The sequence below is a fragment of the Sander vitreus genome, chromosome 13 (assembly GCF_031162955.1).
Source record: "Sander vitreus isolate 19-12246 chromosome 13, sanVit1, whole genome shotgun sequence".
Lineage (NCBI taxonomy): Eukaryota > Metazoa > Chordata > Actinopteri > Perciformes > Percidae > Sander > Sander vitreus.
Genome location: NC_135867.1, coordinates 13,394,040 through 13,411,120, shown reverse-complemented (window position 1 = coordinate 13,411,120; position 17,081 = coordinate 13,394,040). Strand labels below are relative to the sequence as shown.

The 17,081-nt window shown below is 40.6% G+C and overlaps 1 protein-coding gene across 1 annotated transcript; it reads left to right on the top strand.

Annotated features, from left to right (window-relative positions):
- Positions 1-2,375: 2,375 nt before the first annotated feature.
- smg6 (SMG6 nonsense mediated mRNA decay factor) lies at positions 2,376-16,205 on the top strand. The gene is made up of 19 exons (XM_078265354.1): positions 2,376-2,489; positions 3,839-6,263; positions 6,418-6,610; positions 7,045-7,155; positions 7,319-7,425; positions 7,892-7,970; positions 8,232-8,342; positions 8,445-8,660; positions 9,365-9,426; positions 9,563-9,708; positions 10,113-10,226; positions 10,989-11,148; positions 11,434-11,653; positions 11,846-12,022; positions 12,208-12,366; positions 12,560-12,704; positions 13,366-13,628; positions 13,824-13,905; positions 14,043-16,205. The coding sequence occupies exons 1-19, from the start codon at positions 2,399-2,401 to the stop codon at positions 14,171-14,173; spliced, it is 4,992 nt and encodes a 1,663-aa protein (XP_078121480.1). The 5' UTR covers positions 2,376-2,398; the 3' UTR covers positions 14,174-16,205.
- Positions 16,206-17,081: the final 876 nt, after the last annotated feature.

The following is a 17,081-nucleotide window of genomic DNA, read 5'->3' as shown; positions in this document are numbered from 1 at the left end:
ACAGAGAGAAAGAAGATTAGATGGGGGCAGGAGACATGGAGATATGATTGGTCTGGAGAAACCACCTGGCATCAGAAATTCATCTGCAAAAACTCCCTGCTTCCCCACGCTTTTCTCATCTGTATTCAGTCTCTCCTCCTCCTGTTCTCTCCTCCTGCATCATGCCCCCTTAACTCTCTCCCTCGCTTCCTCTTTCTCTCTGTCTCCCTCCATCCGTACCTCCCTGCCTCCTCTCTGTCCTTCTGTGTCTCTTATCATCCTGCATTGCTCCACCTGCACTGTGGTGCAGCACTGACAATCAGAACTCTGCACACATACACAGAGGCACACACACTTACAGACTCACGCACACACAGGGAAACACACACCCACCACTTCCGGCAACCCCCCCCTCTCACACCTCTCCACTGCAGACACGAAACATTGTACAACCCCTGGTGTGCCAGTGCATTTAATCAAGAGACAACGCTAGCGTCAAAACAGTATTCTGCATTCAAACACAATATGGCTTATTGTTTAGACCACATAATAATAATAATAATAATAATAATAATAATAATAATAATAATAATTAATTATTTTAGTTATTAGTTAATGATTCGAATAAGAAGATAATAATGATAATAATCATGATCAACATATCTTAATTTAAGTTTGTATTGTAAGTGCTTTGCATGAAATATGAAATTAATTAATATAACACATGCAGACAACGATAATGAAATAAAACAATATCATGAGAGTAAAACCAAATCCTGTGCAATTTAAAACATTATGAAATATACAGAAAATGTAATACATAGATAAATAAAAATATCTATTTAAAAGATAAAGAAGTTGGGTTAGACAAAAGTAAATTCTACTACTGTAAGAAGTAATATACAAACACATATGTGCAGACATATCTGATTACTATGCCAAAGAAGTGAGCCATCCAGCACTTTGGATGAATTATTAAATGACATGATATAGAAGCCTGTATTGAAAAAAAAGAGGAGGTTTGGCTCTGGATGAGAATCATGTGTGGGAGATTTATAGATTAATGGGAAGGACACAATACTCTGTCCCTTTAATTTGGTGTTGCTAGGGAAATTAAGCTGTTTACTCAAGCATCAGCCACACTGATGATGTCAGCCACACATAAACACGCACTACCCTGTCTTTCTATTCTGTGTATGTTTCTGTTGACTGTTTCTGCAGTCTCATAATCCACCTCCTTGTGCAATTTGTCAGTTCACATCAAAGTCAAGAGTGGAAGACATAAGAGAAAAGATATGATAAGGAGATCTTGCACTTTATTCATATGAATAAGGTTACTTACATGGAAAACAAAAGTAGATGGGAGAAAGTTTGATGTCAGTTGATGTCATGCCAATTCAAAGGGTTAGTACAGTTGAGCTAAAAATGGGAATAAATCATCAATCCTGACATCTAGTGGCTATATGTGGAATTGAGGGTGTGTATGAAGGATATGAAGGGTTATCAGTCTGTCTTTATATGTGGACCTTTAAGCCCCTTACCCCAGGCCTCATATATGTAGGTCAAGGCCTACATAAGAATTACATAACTACACATTTTAGACTGACACACATTTGGTCAAATTGTAACGAAAAATGTTTATTAAGATTCATTTTATTTATATACAATGTATATGCACATGGCAAGATGCGCCTATTTGTTAATATGCTCTCTATAAAATAAAGAAATAAAGGGATTTCTGGTTGAACAGGCAGCAAAACATTTTTTACGAAAACGTTAAAACAATATTGAATATAAATATAGCTAGTATACATAGGATAAGGGTTATAAAACAAAACCAGCAATTACATCAAAAGAGCATACAGTCAAACGATCTTAAGGACAATGAAGATGAATAGGCACAGTCAGAAATTAGTATACTGTGTAGGCTATAGATATGAATAAAATAAACAAAAAAGGCTAAGAGTAAAGAAATTGCATTAGTATTCTGTATAAGACTATACGGACTTCATTTTCTTCATTTGGCCTAAAAAGTTTAATTATTACTACTACTACTACTACTACTACTACTACTATTAAATAGTAATAGCCTAGTAGTAACGCTATAAGTTAAGATAAGATAAGATAAAACTGTAGGCCTATTTAACCCGATGGAGATTGATGTGCTGTGTTGTGTAGTATGCTACAATAATCAACAATCTCGAATGCAGGACTTTTACTTATAATGGAATTATTCAACGTTAAATAGTCTAATATTGCTACTTTTACCTGGATCTGAAACGGATTAATAAACTGTGCGCACAGGTTAAATTGGGCCGTACTATATTACCCGACTACCTTCGCTTCATTGTCACCATATGTTTGATCCAGCTGGGCCACCATACTAACTTGTTGTGTTTGTTTTTAGTGAGAGCAAAAGATGGCGAACGAACTGGATAGAGTGCGAATCTCAGCTGCGGAACTCCGAGCTGAAGCGTCGAATTCAATCAATATTACTTACTGCCAGAAAGGTGAGAGGAAGTGAAGTAGATACTCGGAAGGAATACATTAGCTAGTGAAAAAGGCAATAAATTGAAGCGAAGAAGTATCCCAAGTTAGATAAAAGTAGCCTATGGAGTTGCTAAGTTTGTAACCAGCTAACGTTAATGTTGTTAGCAAGCTAGCTAGCTATCTGCCTGTCCATTATTTGGTCCCGCGCGGTCTGTTTTAAACGCCCCCCTCAACCATAACGACACCAGATAATTTATGTGCGACTATTGTCACGATTTAACCCCTGTTGCTAATATTTTTCGTACTGTTTTTTATATTTATTCCCTATACTTTATGTACATTAGTAGCAGGGATGTGTCCGCTACGCTGAATGTAACGTTGAATGGTGTTAACGACCTCATTAACGTTAACGTTTTAGCTACATCCATGGTTACGACTGATTAGCTCGACTTTTGTAATCTTTACGTTAGCTAGTTAAAGTTGACGTTGGAAAATTAGCTGACGCCAACTAACGTTACCCATTTTTTCCAGTCGAAGTTTATTTGTAGCTGCAGATTCCTATGTGAACTTTTTCACAATTCCAGACAGGAAATGCTTTCTGACATTAACTGTAGCTAGGTATTTTCTGTTTGCAACGCTGTGAACAGACGACATCTTTTTCATGTTAATTAATGCAGTGTTTAGTGGGGTAGCACTATTGTGTAAATGTTCACACATCTGTTTCCCCCCTAGGCTCTTATTTTTATTTATCTCCAGTGACTTAGCTAGTCCCAAACAGGCAGAACTTCAGTTGTTGTTATTGATATTGCTTATTTTTGTTATTGTCAGCAAATCCCACTAGAGTCTGGTGTAGCTTATCCATTGATTTCCCACCATTTTTTTCCCAAAAGCTGTAATTAAAAAAAGAAGACCTCAATTAGACACTCCATTGTACTTGTTGACCTGTTTCTTTTTGATGAACACAGGGACTGTAATTTAATTTTGAGTCAGTCCAACGTGCACCTTTCTGCTGCCATCAATATTCAGTACAATAATATGCAGCAAATGCATATTAATCACAGCTAAAAATAGTTTCCAACAACAAATGCACAGTTTACTCCTGTTCAAGTGATGTTTGATAAGAAACTACAGGGCCCAGCTGATCATGTCAAGCTATGTATTTGTAACCCATTTTTAAAGATTTATCTCCATAATGGAAATGAAGCGACAGGGTAGGGAAGTCAGAAAGTACTGAGAGACAATCTGAGGCATTGTTGAATTTGTTTTTTTCATGGGATCTGTTGACAACAAGACAGAAACAGAATATGTCAACCTTATTCTTTAATATCCATATTCCATCTACTTTCTTTCTCTGTTTTTCGTTCTGCAGAGGAGCAACAGGAGCATCAGGAGCATCACGTACACAAGCAGCATAGGAAGCGTGACGGAAAGCGTCCTGAACTGCAGCGCTACCAGACGGTAGCTGGACATGGACGGTGTCACCGTAACAGTGAGGAGGGAGAAACTGGTCTAAGTGATCTCCTGGCTGCTGCTTCACATGAACATGATCAACCATCACAGAGTGAGAAAAAGGGTGTCTCTGAAAAAGTTTTAGAGAAACATGGGTGCACATACAGTGGGGCAGACACTGACAAAAGAGATGAAGACAGGATGAGAGGTGACGGAAGTAACACTCAGAACTGTAGAAAAGGCAGCCACTCGCAGTCTAAATCAGAAGCAAATCAAGAGAAAGTCTTTGTTGAAAATGACAGAGAACACCAGGAACCTGCTGGAGCTGCTAAGCCGACACGGAAAGCCCGCAAACCAGACAGAGAATTGTATCAACCTGGAAGCCGGAGGAGCATACAGGGAAAGGATTCTGGAGTTGGAAAAGAGCAGGATAAGCCTCCCCCTAAGGAAAATAAGCAGAAAACTGAGCCAGAATCCCAGATGAGTACAGGGGAAAGGGAGGGAAACAAAAAAACATTCATACAGAAGCAAGGAGGGAAAAATAAAGAAGTAAAAGGTACACAGGAAAACTTAAAATTGTCTAAATCCAGTGAGACAAACAGAAAGCAAGGAAGCCAAGATGTGGAAAAAAAACCATTACCGTCTGATGCTTCGGTGGAGAAAATTACTAGCAAAGTAGAAAAACTCAGTGTAAAAGAAAAGGGTAAAGTGGGATGTGAAGGCCAAGCCGTTGAAGAGTTAAGTTGCAGGAGATGGGTAACAACCGACAAGGAAAGGAGAGGCCAAGAGGAGGGAACAAAAGAGGAGGAAGAAAAGGAAGAGAAGAAGAGAGAAAAGGGAAACCGCAGGAAAAGGGGAGGAGAGAAGGAAAAAGAGAGGAATCAGGATTCAAGAAGAGGAGAAGATGAAGCAGGTGGTGGAGGAAAGAGCGACCTAGCAAAAGTGGAGAAGGAAAGAGACAGGAGGCAAGCAGAAGCAGATAGGGACAACAAACCAGGTAAGATGGGAGAGACACACCAAAGCATAGGAAAAGAAAATCGCAGAGAAAGTAGAAGAGGAGACAACAACAACAACCGGCCCAGAGATGCTGAGAAAGATGCTAAGACAGAACGAGAAGCTGACGGGGCTGTAGAAAGAGGTGATAGAAACAAATCTAATGCAAACATCACAGCACCAACCTCAAAACGCTATTCCAAATCAGATATTCGGCGCTCACGGAATCGAACTTGCAGCAGTAGCTCAGCCAGCAGTGTGACCAGCCTGGATGGTCCTGGAATAGGGATGGATGTGGAGAGTACCAAGTGGCCACGCTTGGAGCCAAAGCACAATAACAAAGAGGGGAAGGCTAATCGTGGAGAAGGACGAAGGAGTCATTTACAAAGCTGGACAACCAATGGGGAATCATCTACAGAATCACTGGAAGGGAGTGAGATGAGTGACATAGCAGAAGATAGAAGAAGGAGAAGAGGTGGGGAACAAAGTGCAGAAAGGCGGAGGGAAGAAAAGAACAGACCAAAGGGAAACAAAGGAGGAGGTCGGGGAATCCTAAGGGTTTCTCTAGAAAAACAGTCTGCTATCGGGTCACATAGTGGTGTGTCAGAACATCGCAAGCCAGGTTTGGTTCCTCGTGGCAGGGGTGGAGGTATCCTGGTGCTTCCAGCCCGCACAGACATCTCTAATTCACCTGAGGTTGGGCAAAGGCTTCTTTTTGGTGGAATTAGGGGAGGAGGAGCTGGCAGGAGTAGAGGAGGCAGAGGAGGAGGAGTTAGACGACTCTGGGATCCAAATAACCCCGACCAGAAACCTGCTCTTACCAGCACCCAATCCTCACAGCATTCATCCCTCCAACAGCCTATATATCTTCAGACAGGGACCGGATATGGACAACTTCACTTTCTGGACACGGATGATGAGGTAGCAGGCAGTCCTCCAGTCCCGCAGGGTGAGCACTTACGATCCCAGAAGACTTCCATGGCCTACTACAAATTCCAAAACTCTGACAACCCCTACTGCTACCCCATGCCCACCAGCAACCCACATAGTCCCGGCACCACCACCAGTCAGCGGTGTCCATATCCTTATCATATGGGGCCCTACCAAATGGCTCCCCCTAATGGTATGTACCCAGGCCCTGGTGTGGGTCAGTTCTGTGGGAGTTACAGGGGAGCAGGTTATTCCCAGCCTGGTGCAGGAGGTAGTTTGACATTTGAAGAGGTGGCGCAACAAGCCAGAGGGGAGCTGGGGAGGCTGCTGAGGGCTGCAGATGCACAGGAGCTCCAGCTCAGTAACCTGCTGTCCAGAGACAGAGTGAGTGCTGACGGACTGGATCGCATGGCCCAGCTCAGGTGAGGATTTGGGGTTAAGATGTGTGTTAGTTGCATTTTTCTGTGTGTTTGGGTTGTTTTATTGTTTGTCTTGCACTACTTGTTTGGCTGCCAGATGCCCTCAACAGAACTGAGTCAGTACAGTCCTGTCCTGTTATGCCCTTCTGTTTTCTAGAGCGGACCTTTTGGGGCTATATGAGCAGGTCATCCTGACAGACATCGACTTCTCAGATTCACAGAACGTGGATCAGGCTTTGTGGAAGAATGTCTTTTACCAGGTCATAGAGCACTTCCGGCAGCTACTCAAAGACCCCACCTATGACAACACCCCTCATATCAGGAACATGCTTCTTACGCTGCTTGATGAGGTAAGGAATGCATGGGAAATTCAGACGGGGCAAAGTTTCACAAAATGAGGTTATTGCAAGGGGGTTGCAGGATTCATACTCTTGCTTGAGGATACATCAAAACAAATGCTAGAAGTCTCTTTGGGCACTTTTATTAGATATACAATTGTGACCTTGCTTAGTATTTGGGTAAGCAGTGGGATCAGTAAACCCCAAATTAGTATTGCATTAGGTAATATACCCAGTGTATTTTGTTTATATGTTGCCTAAGAATCTTGGAAATATTTGTGTCCAAAACCATGTTACAGCTTTAATTTCTTGTAGGGGTAACAGGCCACAATACATTCATAATTGTTAAAACTTTTATATGATTTTGAATATGAGGACAGCCTGTAAAGCATACATTAAATATGTAACTTCACTTGTCCTTTGTGATCACTATCTGTGTTTTACAGGGGGCATTATTCTTTAATGCGCTGCTTCAGAAGCTGCAGACAGTGTACCAGTTTAAGTTAGAGGATTACATGGATGGCATGGCTATCAGGGCTCGGCCATTACGCAAAACGGTAAAGCAAAACGTCTTTTAGTCTGTGTGTGTACTGAACATCTGTAACGATTTATCAAGTAATGCATCTTAAAATCAATTATATTTCCAATGTAAATGCCTAAATTGGGCAATAAAAATGCAATTTGAAACTCTGAAAATGTTTTTGTTTCTGTCTTTTTCAGGTGAAGTATGCACTTATCAGTGCTCAGCGCTGCATGATTTGTCAGGGAGATATAGCACGTTACCGTGAACAAGCCAGTGACTCGGCCAACTACGGCAAGGCTCGCAGGTAGGCTGTAAAAAAGGTTGTTTAATGTATTAGACATGTTCAAGAGCACGGGATGTATATTGTCATTTAACGTTTTGTTTTGACTGAGTAAGGAGGCTACTATGTCAAAATCTGGTCACTCTTGAACTAGTGTCCGAACGTCGTGGGGCAAATTTAACACTTGTTTAATTTCTCCCAGACAACCAATTTTCATTTAGTCCTGATTATTTTGAAGATGCCTTTTACAGGTCTCAAGATCTCTGACTGCTTAAAAAACCGTCTTAGTCTTGGACAATTTTTTCCCGTGATGCTACCTGCTATAGACTTTGTACCATAACAGAGTTATGTTCTTTCCTAGCTGTATATGACCGATTAGATGAATACCTTTTTATAATTTAAAGTAGAAGCAGAAATTTTTGAAAGGCCATATCTTCAAGAAAGTTTCTGTAATGGTATCTCATAACTACACATTTGCATTTTTCCGTAGCTGGTACCTGAAAGCCCAGCAGATTGCCCCTAAAAATGGACGACCATATAACCAGCTGGCCCTGCTGGCAGTCTACACAGTAAGTGATATGTAGCTTAAGTAGGGAAAGTTGAGAGTTGGATATTTAGCTGAAAATGTTCTTTGCAGGCAATGATTAGATAACTGTAGTTAAGTAACTTAATTTCTTTTGTGACTAACTGTATTTCTCCTGGCATGTCCCTGGGATAATTGAAAAATAGAACTATATTTTGAGTAATGGTCTGTTCGCACCCACCCAGTGTGGTTCCTTTTGTAGTATACCTTCCTCCTCTTACTCTCTTTCCACCTCCCTAACTTACAGAAGCGGAAGTTGGATGCTGTGTATTATTACATGCGCAGCTTGGCAGCTTCCAACCCCATCCTGACTGCAAAGGAAAGCCTGATGAGTCTGTTTGAGGAAGCTAAGCGTAAGGTCAGACACAAACTTCAGTCATTAACTTGTGCCACATCAATAATAAGAGTAAAAACTTTAGGCAGCAAAGGTGCTTCTTGTTTACAGACTTTGTTCTTGTAGACAGAGCAGCTTGAGCGAAGGAGGAGGCAGGAGCATGAAGGGGGCTCCAGGGGCCCAGCAGTAAGAGGAAGAGGAAGAGGGGAAGATGGTGCACGTGTGGAGATTTGGATTCGTCCCAGCGGACAAGCGGCAACCCCATCGTCTCAGAGAGGAGGTCGTGAATCAAGCAGAGACTCTGAACAGGATGGAGAGCTGGGCAGTCTCAGCGCTAGTGATGTAAGATCCATTTCTTTCTTTCGCTCTCTCTCATATTGCACTCTCATAGTCTCACGCGTCATATGTCTTTTACAGGTATTTTTGATGTTTTTTTTCAAAACACTTAGACACTTGTGCCTGCAGATGTCTCACACATTGTTTTATAGAGAGTTTAATGTCTACTTCTGTCTTACTAATGTTTTGTTTTCATCGTAGTTACTTATAACTCCCTCTTGAACCCATCTTTCATTTTTTTGTTATTTGGCCATTTTTTGGTTTGTTTCTGCTCGCAATAATTAACCACGTATTTATTAAGTGGAACAGGCTATTTTCTCATGTGTTTATATGGAATATTTGGACATTTATCCATTTGTTCGCTGCACATTTTAGAAGATACCAGTTTTTGACATGCTGTATAGCAGTTCCAGTGATTATACTAAGTAGCTTTAAATATCCTACAAAAATGCAAGTAGTAGCTTTGTGCCATAACCATTTTAAGTTATTTAGTTTTTAATACATCTATTTTGTTGCTTTCCAGTGTACCTTGCTTCTCTTCCCTATTCGTCAGTGTATCCTGTTGTAAGAGACGTCTGTGTGTTTATCCTCTCTGCTCTTTTCAGCTTCAGTAGCTTAGCTTAGCTTGTAGCTAAATAAAACTGTTGCACAAATTAATAAATGATTAGTAATACTTTTCTTTGTCTTTCTGCCTTCTCTTTCTTCTCCAGCTAAATAAGAGATTCATTCTGAGTTTCCTGCATGCACATGGAAAGCTTTTCACTAAAGTGGGGTGAGTGATCTCCCATGTATTCCAGCTCTTAAATTCATAGACAATGAGTTTGAATGAATTATTTATTTTTGTGTGTGCCTTTTTTGTGTATGTTTTTGTGTATTTCTTTATCAATGTGTCTGTCATGCCCATACAGCATGGAATCCTTCCCTGAAGTGGCGAGCCGTGTTCTGCAGGAGTTTAAGACTCTGCTCCAGCATGGCCCTTCCCTACTGGGCAGCATGCACATGCTGCAGATCATCACCATCAACATGTTCACCATACACAATGCTCACAGCAGAGGTGATCACACACACACACACACGCACGCACACACACACACACACACACACACACACACACACTCACACACTCTTTCATCAAACAATAAATATTGCTTCAGAGCTTTAAATCATTGTGTTTATCTGCACAAATATTACAAATGCATGGCTGATGAACAACTAATTCTATTTTGATGCAGGTAATTATTTCATTTAATTTGTTGTGTAAAATTTGACTTAACTTGAAGCGCTTCCTTGCCACACTTTTAATCTCATCTTCTCACATGCAGTTATTTTTCCCAACTTAAATACAATAATAAAAAATAAAAAATGAACACATGCTGGGGCTGCACACAAGTCATTGGTAATATTGATACAAAGAGTGATGAGGAAGTGCTGTTTCAAATTCTTGTCTCCGTTTATCAGGTGAAGAAGGAGAAGTGCGGTCCGTTTTACAAGAGCAAAGCACTGCCCTGGGTCTCAGCATGTTCGCACTCCTGGTGCAGCGTTGCACAGAGCTGCTCAGGGATACTCCTGCAGGTACGAACACTGGAAGCTCCAAAAGTATTTGATCAGCAGCCTTTATTGAAATTGTGGCTCTACACTCACTTGAATTTAAGGTCAAAATTAGTATTATGGTGTTTTCATCCAGATCACACAAACAGTTAAATGACAAGAATTACAATAGTACGATCCCACAGCACATTGGTGGACGTTATTCATAGAGCTAAATAGTAACAGTGTATTTAAACATGCAGTCAGCGCTGTCTTCCTTGTATCATCTACTACTCTTCTTTAAAGAATACACTATGGGTGCCCAGATAGCTCAGTTGGTAGAGCGGGCGCCCATATGTAGACGTTTACTCCTTGACGCAGGGGGCCCGGGTTCAACTCTGACCTGCGGCCCTTTGCTGCATGTCATTCCCCCTCTCTCTCCCCTTTCATGTCTTCAGCTGTCCTCTCTAAAATAAAGGCTGAAAATGCCCAAAAAATAATCTTAACAAAACAAAAAAATAATACACTATTTTCCGACTACATGGCTAAACAACAGTGGCTAGTTTCTTTGGAAATGTCTGGATAAACCCCAAGACATTTAGTTTTAACTTGTAAGAATGATGTTAAAAATAATCATTCCATAGTTTTTGACCGTAAAAAGGGATGGGTTTTCTAAATTCATTTGGACTTGACATCTTGAAAGAACCATCTTTATTTGTACAGCTGTGATAACATTTTGTGAATTTAATTTTGTTTTTGTTTGTTTTACTATGAAGTGTTGTATTTTTAAAAACGTCTCTTTTTTAGAACCAGTCCCCATGGCAGATGGAGAGGAGGAGCTGGAGGGTATGGTGAGGGTCTCTGCCTTCCCATTGGACCTTAGAGAACTGCTGCCAACTATCAAGGTCTGGTCTGACTGGATGTTGGGACAACCAGACCAGTGGAACCCACCACCGTGCAGTATAGAGTGAGTACTTTAAACCTCCAGTAACAGATCTTTTTTGGCCTCTTGAGGGCAGTGGAAACAAGTTGTGAACATACCATTGACATATCATCATGTATTAAATTAAATCTACATTTAAATTACATTTTTTTTATTATAGTCGCTTTAAGATACTATTGTCGGTTCTGCTCATGGCCTCTACTGCTACTTGTACACAAACCACACACACACCAACTCTCTGCAGACAGTAGTTAGTTCTTTAAACTATGTATTCCTCGCCATTAATTGTGGCATTTCTTCTCCATCAAGTTGCAGCCCTGATGTTTGGCAGTGCCTGGCTGACCTGTGTAACGTGCTGGCACGTGTAGACCATGAGGAAGTGCCGCTGTACAAAGTCGACACTGAAGAAGTGGAGGGAGATGAGGAGTTGACTGTGCTGCAATTGAAGGAGGACCGGCTGCTTGCTGGCTTTGTACCACTGCTTGCTGCACCACAGGAACCTTGTTACACAGACCAACACACTGACATGGTGAGTGGAAAGTAAAGGTGTATTTCCTTATATTTTAACACTGCAGCCCTGGTACATACTTATACTCCTATGAAATTACTGACCATTCAACTGATTATCCTTTTGTCACTGTCAGAGTGCAGGCTTTTACATGTACTCCTTATTGTCCTCTTCCTGTCCTCATGCACATATACCCCCATCCTCTTCCCTTAGGCAATAGCAGCAGATTGTAAGAGAGTGACAGTGCTCAAGTACTTTCTGGAGGCTCTGTGTGGACAGGAAGAGCCTCTATTGGCCTTCAAGGGAGGCAAATACATCTCTGTGGCAACTTCTCCACCTAACCACTCAATGGCTACAAGGAGCAGGCAGGATTCTCTAACAGAGAAAGAGGTGACTGTCTTTTTCCTACTTCCCCTCTAACAATATTTCCTCTTCTCTGATTGCACTCTTTTCTTTAAAAATTTGACCTACACAAAACAGTGTAAATTGAATCTTCATTGCAGTTCAGAAGACACTGTTGAAAGTAGCAGAAGCCCAATTGCTGAAAGTGTGTCTTATCCGTGTCTGTTTGGCAGGCTGATGATGTCATAGTCGAGGCAGATTCGTCTCTCTCCGCATCAGAAGAAGAGGAGGAGGCGGGAGACAGTGAGAATGACATCAGACAGCTGAAGGCGCGACGCCACGCCCTAACCAACAAACTGGCACAGCAACAGAAGCGCAAGGATAAAATACAGGTAAAACAGACGTATATGATAATAATAATAATAATAATAATAATAATAATAGGTATTCAAATCTGGGAGTTAATTGTGATGGGTATTCCTCTGTATGTTTGTTTGACATTTTATATGAAGTGAATTATCAAAGAATCAAAAATCAATGAGTTAGCAGAGTTGAATGTCATCAAATTTAACACGTGTGTTCTAGGCGGTGCTGCAGACAGGCGGGCTGTTGGAGCTGGAAGTGAGGCCTCTCTTTTTGGTTCCAGATACCAATGGATTCATTGATCATTTGGGAGGGTTGAAGAGACTCCTTCAGTGTGGAACATACATCATTGTTGTGCCACTCATCGGTAAGAGTGAAAGACAGAAACAAAGAAAAGAGGAAATAAATGAATGGATAATTACGCTCTCTAGAAATAGGGATGAAGGAATACATGAATGATAAGAATTAGAGCTGCACGATATGAGGAAAACATGCGATATGTGATAACGGGTTGAATATCGCAATGACGATATTACTTGCGATAAATAAACCAATATTAAAGTGTACTCAGTTCTGCTGTTTTCAGTATTCTGCTAAAATACAACAAATTGCTTCTTTAATTTAAAACTCATGAAAGGAAATCATTTCCAACATTCGTTTATTGAACAAATTGAACATTGAATTGAATATAAAATGCACCACTAAAAGTGACAGCTACATTTTAAAGTTTTTTTTTTTTTTTTAAGTTTTCTGCTCATACTTTCTTTCAATTAACAGAAAATAGTGTCTTTCGCGATATGTCGCAGTCTTTCGCAATGTGTTTATTGCACCAGTTGATATCACGATGACGATAACAAAACGATATATTGTGCAGCCCAAAAATAATGCCCCATGTGTCTGGCGTTTAGTGTAGAAACAGAACATCTTTGTTTATGTATACTCGTGGTGTGATGTGTTCTCTCTCTCTCTCTCTCTCTCTCTCTCTCTCTCTCTCTCTCTCTCTCTCTCTCTCTCTCTCTCTCTCTCAGTGATTACAGAGTTAGATGGCTTGGCTAAAGGCCAGGACAACTTTGGTGGAGGAGTGGGGTCAGGAGGACGCAGCACTGGCGGTCGGGGCAACTATAACGTTAGTGCGGCCCATGTGCGGGCTGTGCAGGAGAAGGCCCGATTGGCAGTGGCTTTCCTAGAGAAAGGATTCGAAGCCAGGGAACCGTACCTCAGGGCCCTGACAAGCAGAGGAAATCAGCTCGAGTCTATTGCCTTCCGCAGTGAAGACACTTCTGGACAGCAGGTGAGAGCCCAAATAAATGTTGCTCAAAATGTTTGTTTTATTTTATTACCTTTTGGTAATTTGGTTTCAGATTGTGAAATGAAATTAGGCTGTTTCTTTTGCTGGGAAGCGGTGGTTGACTCTTGATGGAACATTACTACTTACATCAAATGTTTTTACTGTTTTTCAGTGACTTAGTTTTCTATTTTTCCCCAGGGTACCAATGATGATTTGATTCTGTCCTGCTGCCTCCACTACTGCAAAGACAAGGCAAAAGATTTCATGCCTGGTCAGAGAAGTATGTAACATTGACTGCTATTCATTCAGTGTTTATATTTCCTAACACACATGCAAACATGTAGGTTGATGTGAATAATGTCTTCTGAGTTTATCTCTTACTACTGTTGGCTCTCTCCCCCCCCCCCCAACACACAGATGGGACAGTGAGGCTCCAAAGGGAAGTGGTACTCCTTACAGATGACCGTAACCTGCGTGTCAAAGCTTTGACCCGCAACGTCCCAGTCCGAGACATCCCTGCTTTCCTCAGCTGGGCCAAAGTGGGCTGAACCAGGCAAAACTGGAATCAAAGGAAGCCAACTGCTGAAGCCTGCTTGCCACTCAGCCAGGAGAGAAGACACCCTAAAGCAGAGAAAGAGGAGGAGGAGATAACAGGGGAGAGGAAATGATTAAGAAAGCGTAGAATCACTACAAGCAAATGTAGTGAGAGCAGGGTGGTTTCAATGAGCTTTTTCCCCCCTTGTGATAAAATGTGTGTGTATGTATGTGTTGAGATCCCTGAGCTTCCCCGGGAAAGAGACAGGGAGACTTGACAAGTCTCAGGAAGGCTAGGCTGGAACGGAGGAAAGAGGTAAACAAATGGATGGATTGGATTTGTAAGTTGTCTGGTCCAGCCTTGAGCCTCTGCGCCTAGTTGGTGAGTGTGTACTCTGCAAGCAGTGTTGAAATTTGAGGCTGATAGAATGAGGCAGGGAGAGGGAGAGTGTTAATGGTCATTTAATTGATTAAGGACAGCAGTAATGAAGACCATAACTGGCACTTCCACACTTCTCTTAGGGTCGCATAGACTGCTTTGGCCTCTACAGCAGAGCTGAGATATAGAAAGGCAGAGAGAAGCACAGCTGCAGGGTGTTTGTCAGTACAGTAAAAAGGGGCTGATTGTAGTCAGGGTTAATCGAGCCCAAATGCAACCTCAGCACCTCCAGGGAATCGCATGCAGGTATGGCATTTCCTGCTAACACAGGAAGTACTTGATGCCTGTTTGGTAACTTTGGCTTTTCATCCAGCTTGATGCTAGTATTCATTTTGGGTATAGTAAGAAACTGTTCGGAAAAAGTCAAGAACAAAAAACGTATTTATTTTTGTTTTTCTTGTTTTTGAGGTTGTGTAAAAAAAAAATAGTTCCCGCTTGGAGGCCATTTCTTCATTTTGTAGACTCTGATAATAAACATCTGCAAAGTTTTCCTAAAAACAGAACCATAGTTTTATGAATACAGTTGATTGTTTTTTTTGCAAATGTATTAGTAAACAATTGATTTTGATTTGTTTCTGTTTTTGAGATTTGATATGTCAAGACTACTCACTCGGTTTGTAGTGAGTTTTCAGTTCCAGAGAATTATGCTACATTGACTATCTTTATGGGATTTAGCCCTTTGGGCGAAATCCCACCCACCTATCATTTAACAAATCAACATGAACAAAATGTGCAGATGCTATTTGACCCAGGTCTGCTTTAGACAGCCACAACGTTAGGTTTGGTCCTTGACATTGACTTGCAGACGCTTTATTATCGAGTACCATAGGTGACTATTTTTCTTCATTTTATTTTCATATTTAATCTTCTTTTTGTGCTTTTTAGTTCACACCACCACATGCGTTTACTTTTCCATAAAATGATTTTAATCACCAATACCAGTTTTCCTCTTTAGATTGTACTTTTAATTTACTTTTTTAAGGTCACATACCCACTTTTCTTTAGTTAACAACATAACATAGTGTACATGAGATACACCCACACAAATTACAGCCTGTACAATTTTCGTCACGTTCAAGTAATTCCTTACTGATACATTGTCAGCAAACTTTTAACACAAAGGTAGTATGTGTTTGCTTTTTTTTTGCTTGCCCTGCATTGCTTTGGGAGACAGTTTAAAAAGATTCTGAGTTATAATGTATGTTCTGTGTTCATTTGAGATGCTCCAAATAGATGTACACCTATGTTCTCTTGTTATGTTGCATCATACACCATTCATCATTCAGTCATCACAGTTTGATCATATGTAATTTAGATAATACTGTATGTAGAATTGGCTACCCTGCTTTGTATTTGTCCTGTACCTTTTCAGCAAGGCTTGTACAACTTCCATCAGCTGTTGATGTTTCAGTATTTGTGAGAACTTCTAGACAGGTTTATTAGTTGTTTTTTTCAGCTCCTCTGTTCTGGAGCTACTGTAGTGTTCAGTGCAATCTACTGTGTCAAGTGGCTCTGCTAAAGTGTTTTAATGTTGAAGTGAATACATAGTCTATAGAACACGCATTACATTTTATTATCCATCATAACATTAAAATGTTTTGAAGGCATGTTTTTTTTACCTCAATGTGCAAATGAAGAATGTGATATTATTGTAAAAATGTGTCTTTTTTCACAGCATACATTGAATTGTCCTAACAGGAAAGGCACAGGTGTTACTAATACCACTAACGATACCTTGTTTTAGTCAAGTGTCCCAGTAAGCTATCATAGTGTGACAGGGAGCCAGCGTGCATGTCTAAATACTGAGATTAATTTAGTACATGCAAATGTCGGCACAATACAATGTAATAGAGTCCATTAATAAACCTAGATAATCAACATAACAAGAAACAACAACATGCATACTGCACATCTGCAGAAAGTTATATCTAAATTACTGACATACCAAAACCTTTACATGTGTGCCCTCATGTGGTAGTTTAAGAAGATGACACAGGTGAGAATGATGGAACCAAGAAGCCAGTATTGAGTTTTGAGTGTAGCACTTCAATACAGGGAATGTCTTAATCAACTGAAAAAATAGACAAACATGAGGAAATGTTTAGGTCACAGGGACATTGTGAAAAAAAAAAAAACAATTGTATGACTGATTGTTATCTAGACATGCCTCAAAAGACTGAACTGCTCTCGTTCAGTCCTGATTTCTATTGTTAGGGCTGATAAATGGTATAAAAACAATCCCAGTGTTAATGAAGGCCATCAGTGCACTCTGAGTACCAACTGCATGAGATCAGTGCTTGGAGGCTTTCTACTATTCACAGTTAAATGATAAAACTCACTATTTTGTAACAAGCAGCTATTGGTGAATGTGCATCTTCAGAGAGCATAAGTGAGACTGATGCTTCTTCAGCATGTAACTATGGGTGTAACATCTGTAAACAAGCCCAATCACAAATATGTTCAGTTCTAATTTGAATAAACAC

Bases quoted from the DNA above. Each gene is read 5' to 3' on its own strand.
- smg6 (XM_078265354.1), top strand. From the start codon at position 2,399: ATGGCGAACGAACTGGATAGAGTGCGAATCTCAGCTGCGGAACTCCGA. The intron at 6,264-6,417 runs GTGAGGATTTGG...TCTGTTTTCTAG, and splicing joins GATCGCATGGCCCAGCTCAG to AGCGGACCTTTTGGGGCTAT. The intron at 13,629-13,823 runs GTGAGAGCCCAA...ATTTTTCCCCAG, and splicing joins AAGACACTTCTGGACAGCAG to GGTACCAATGATGATTTGAT.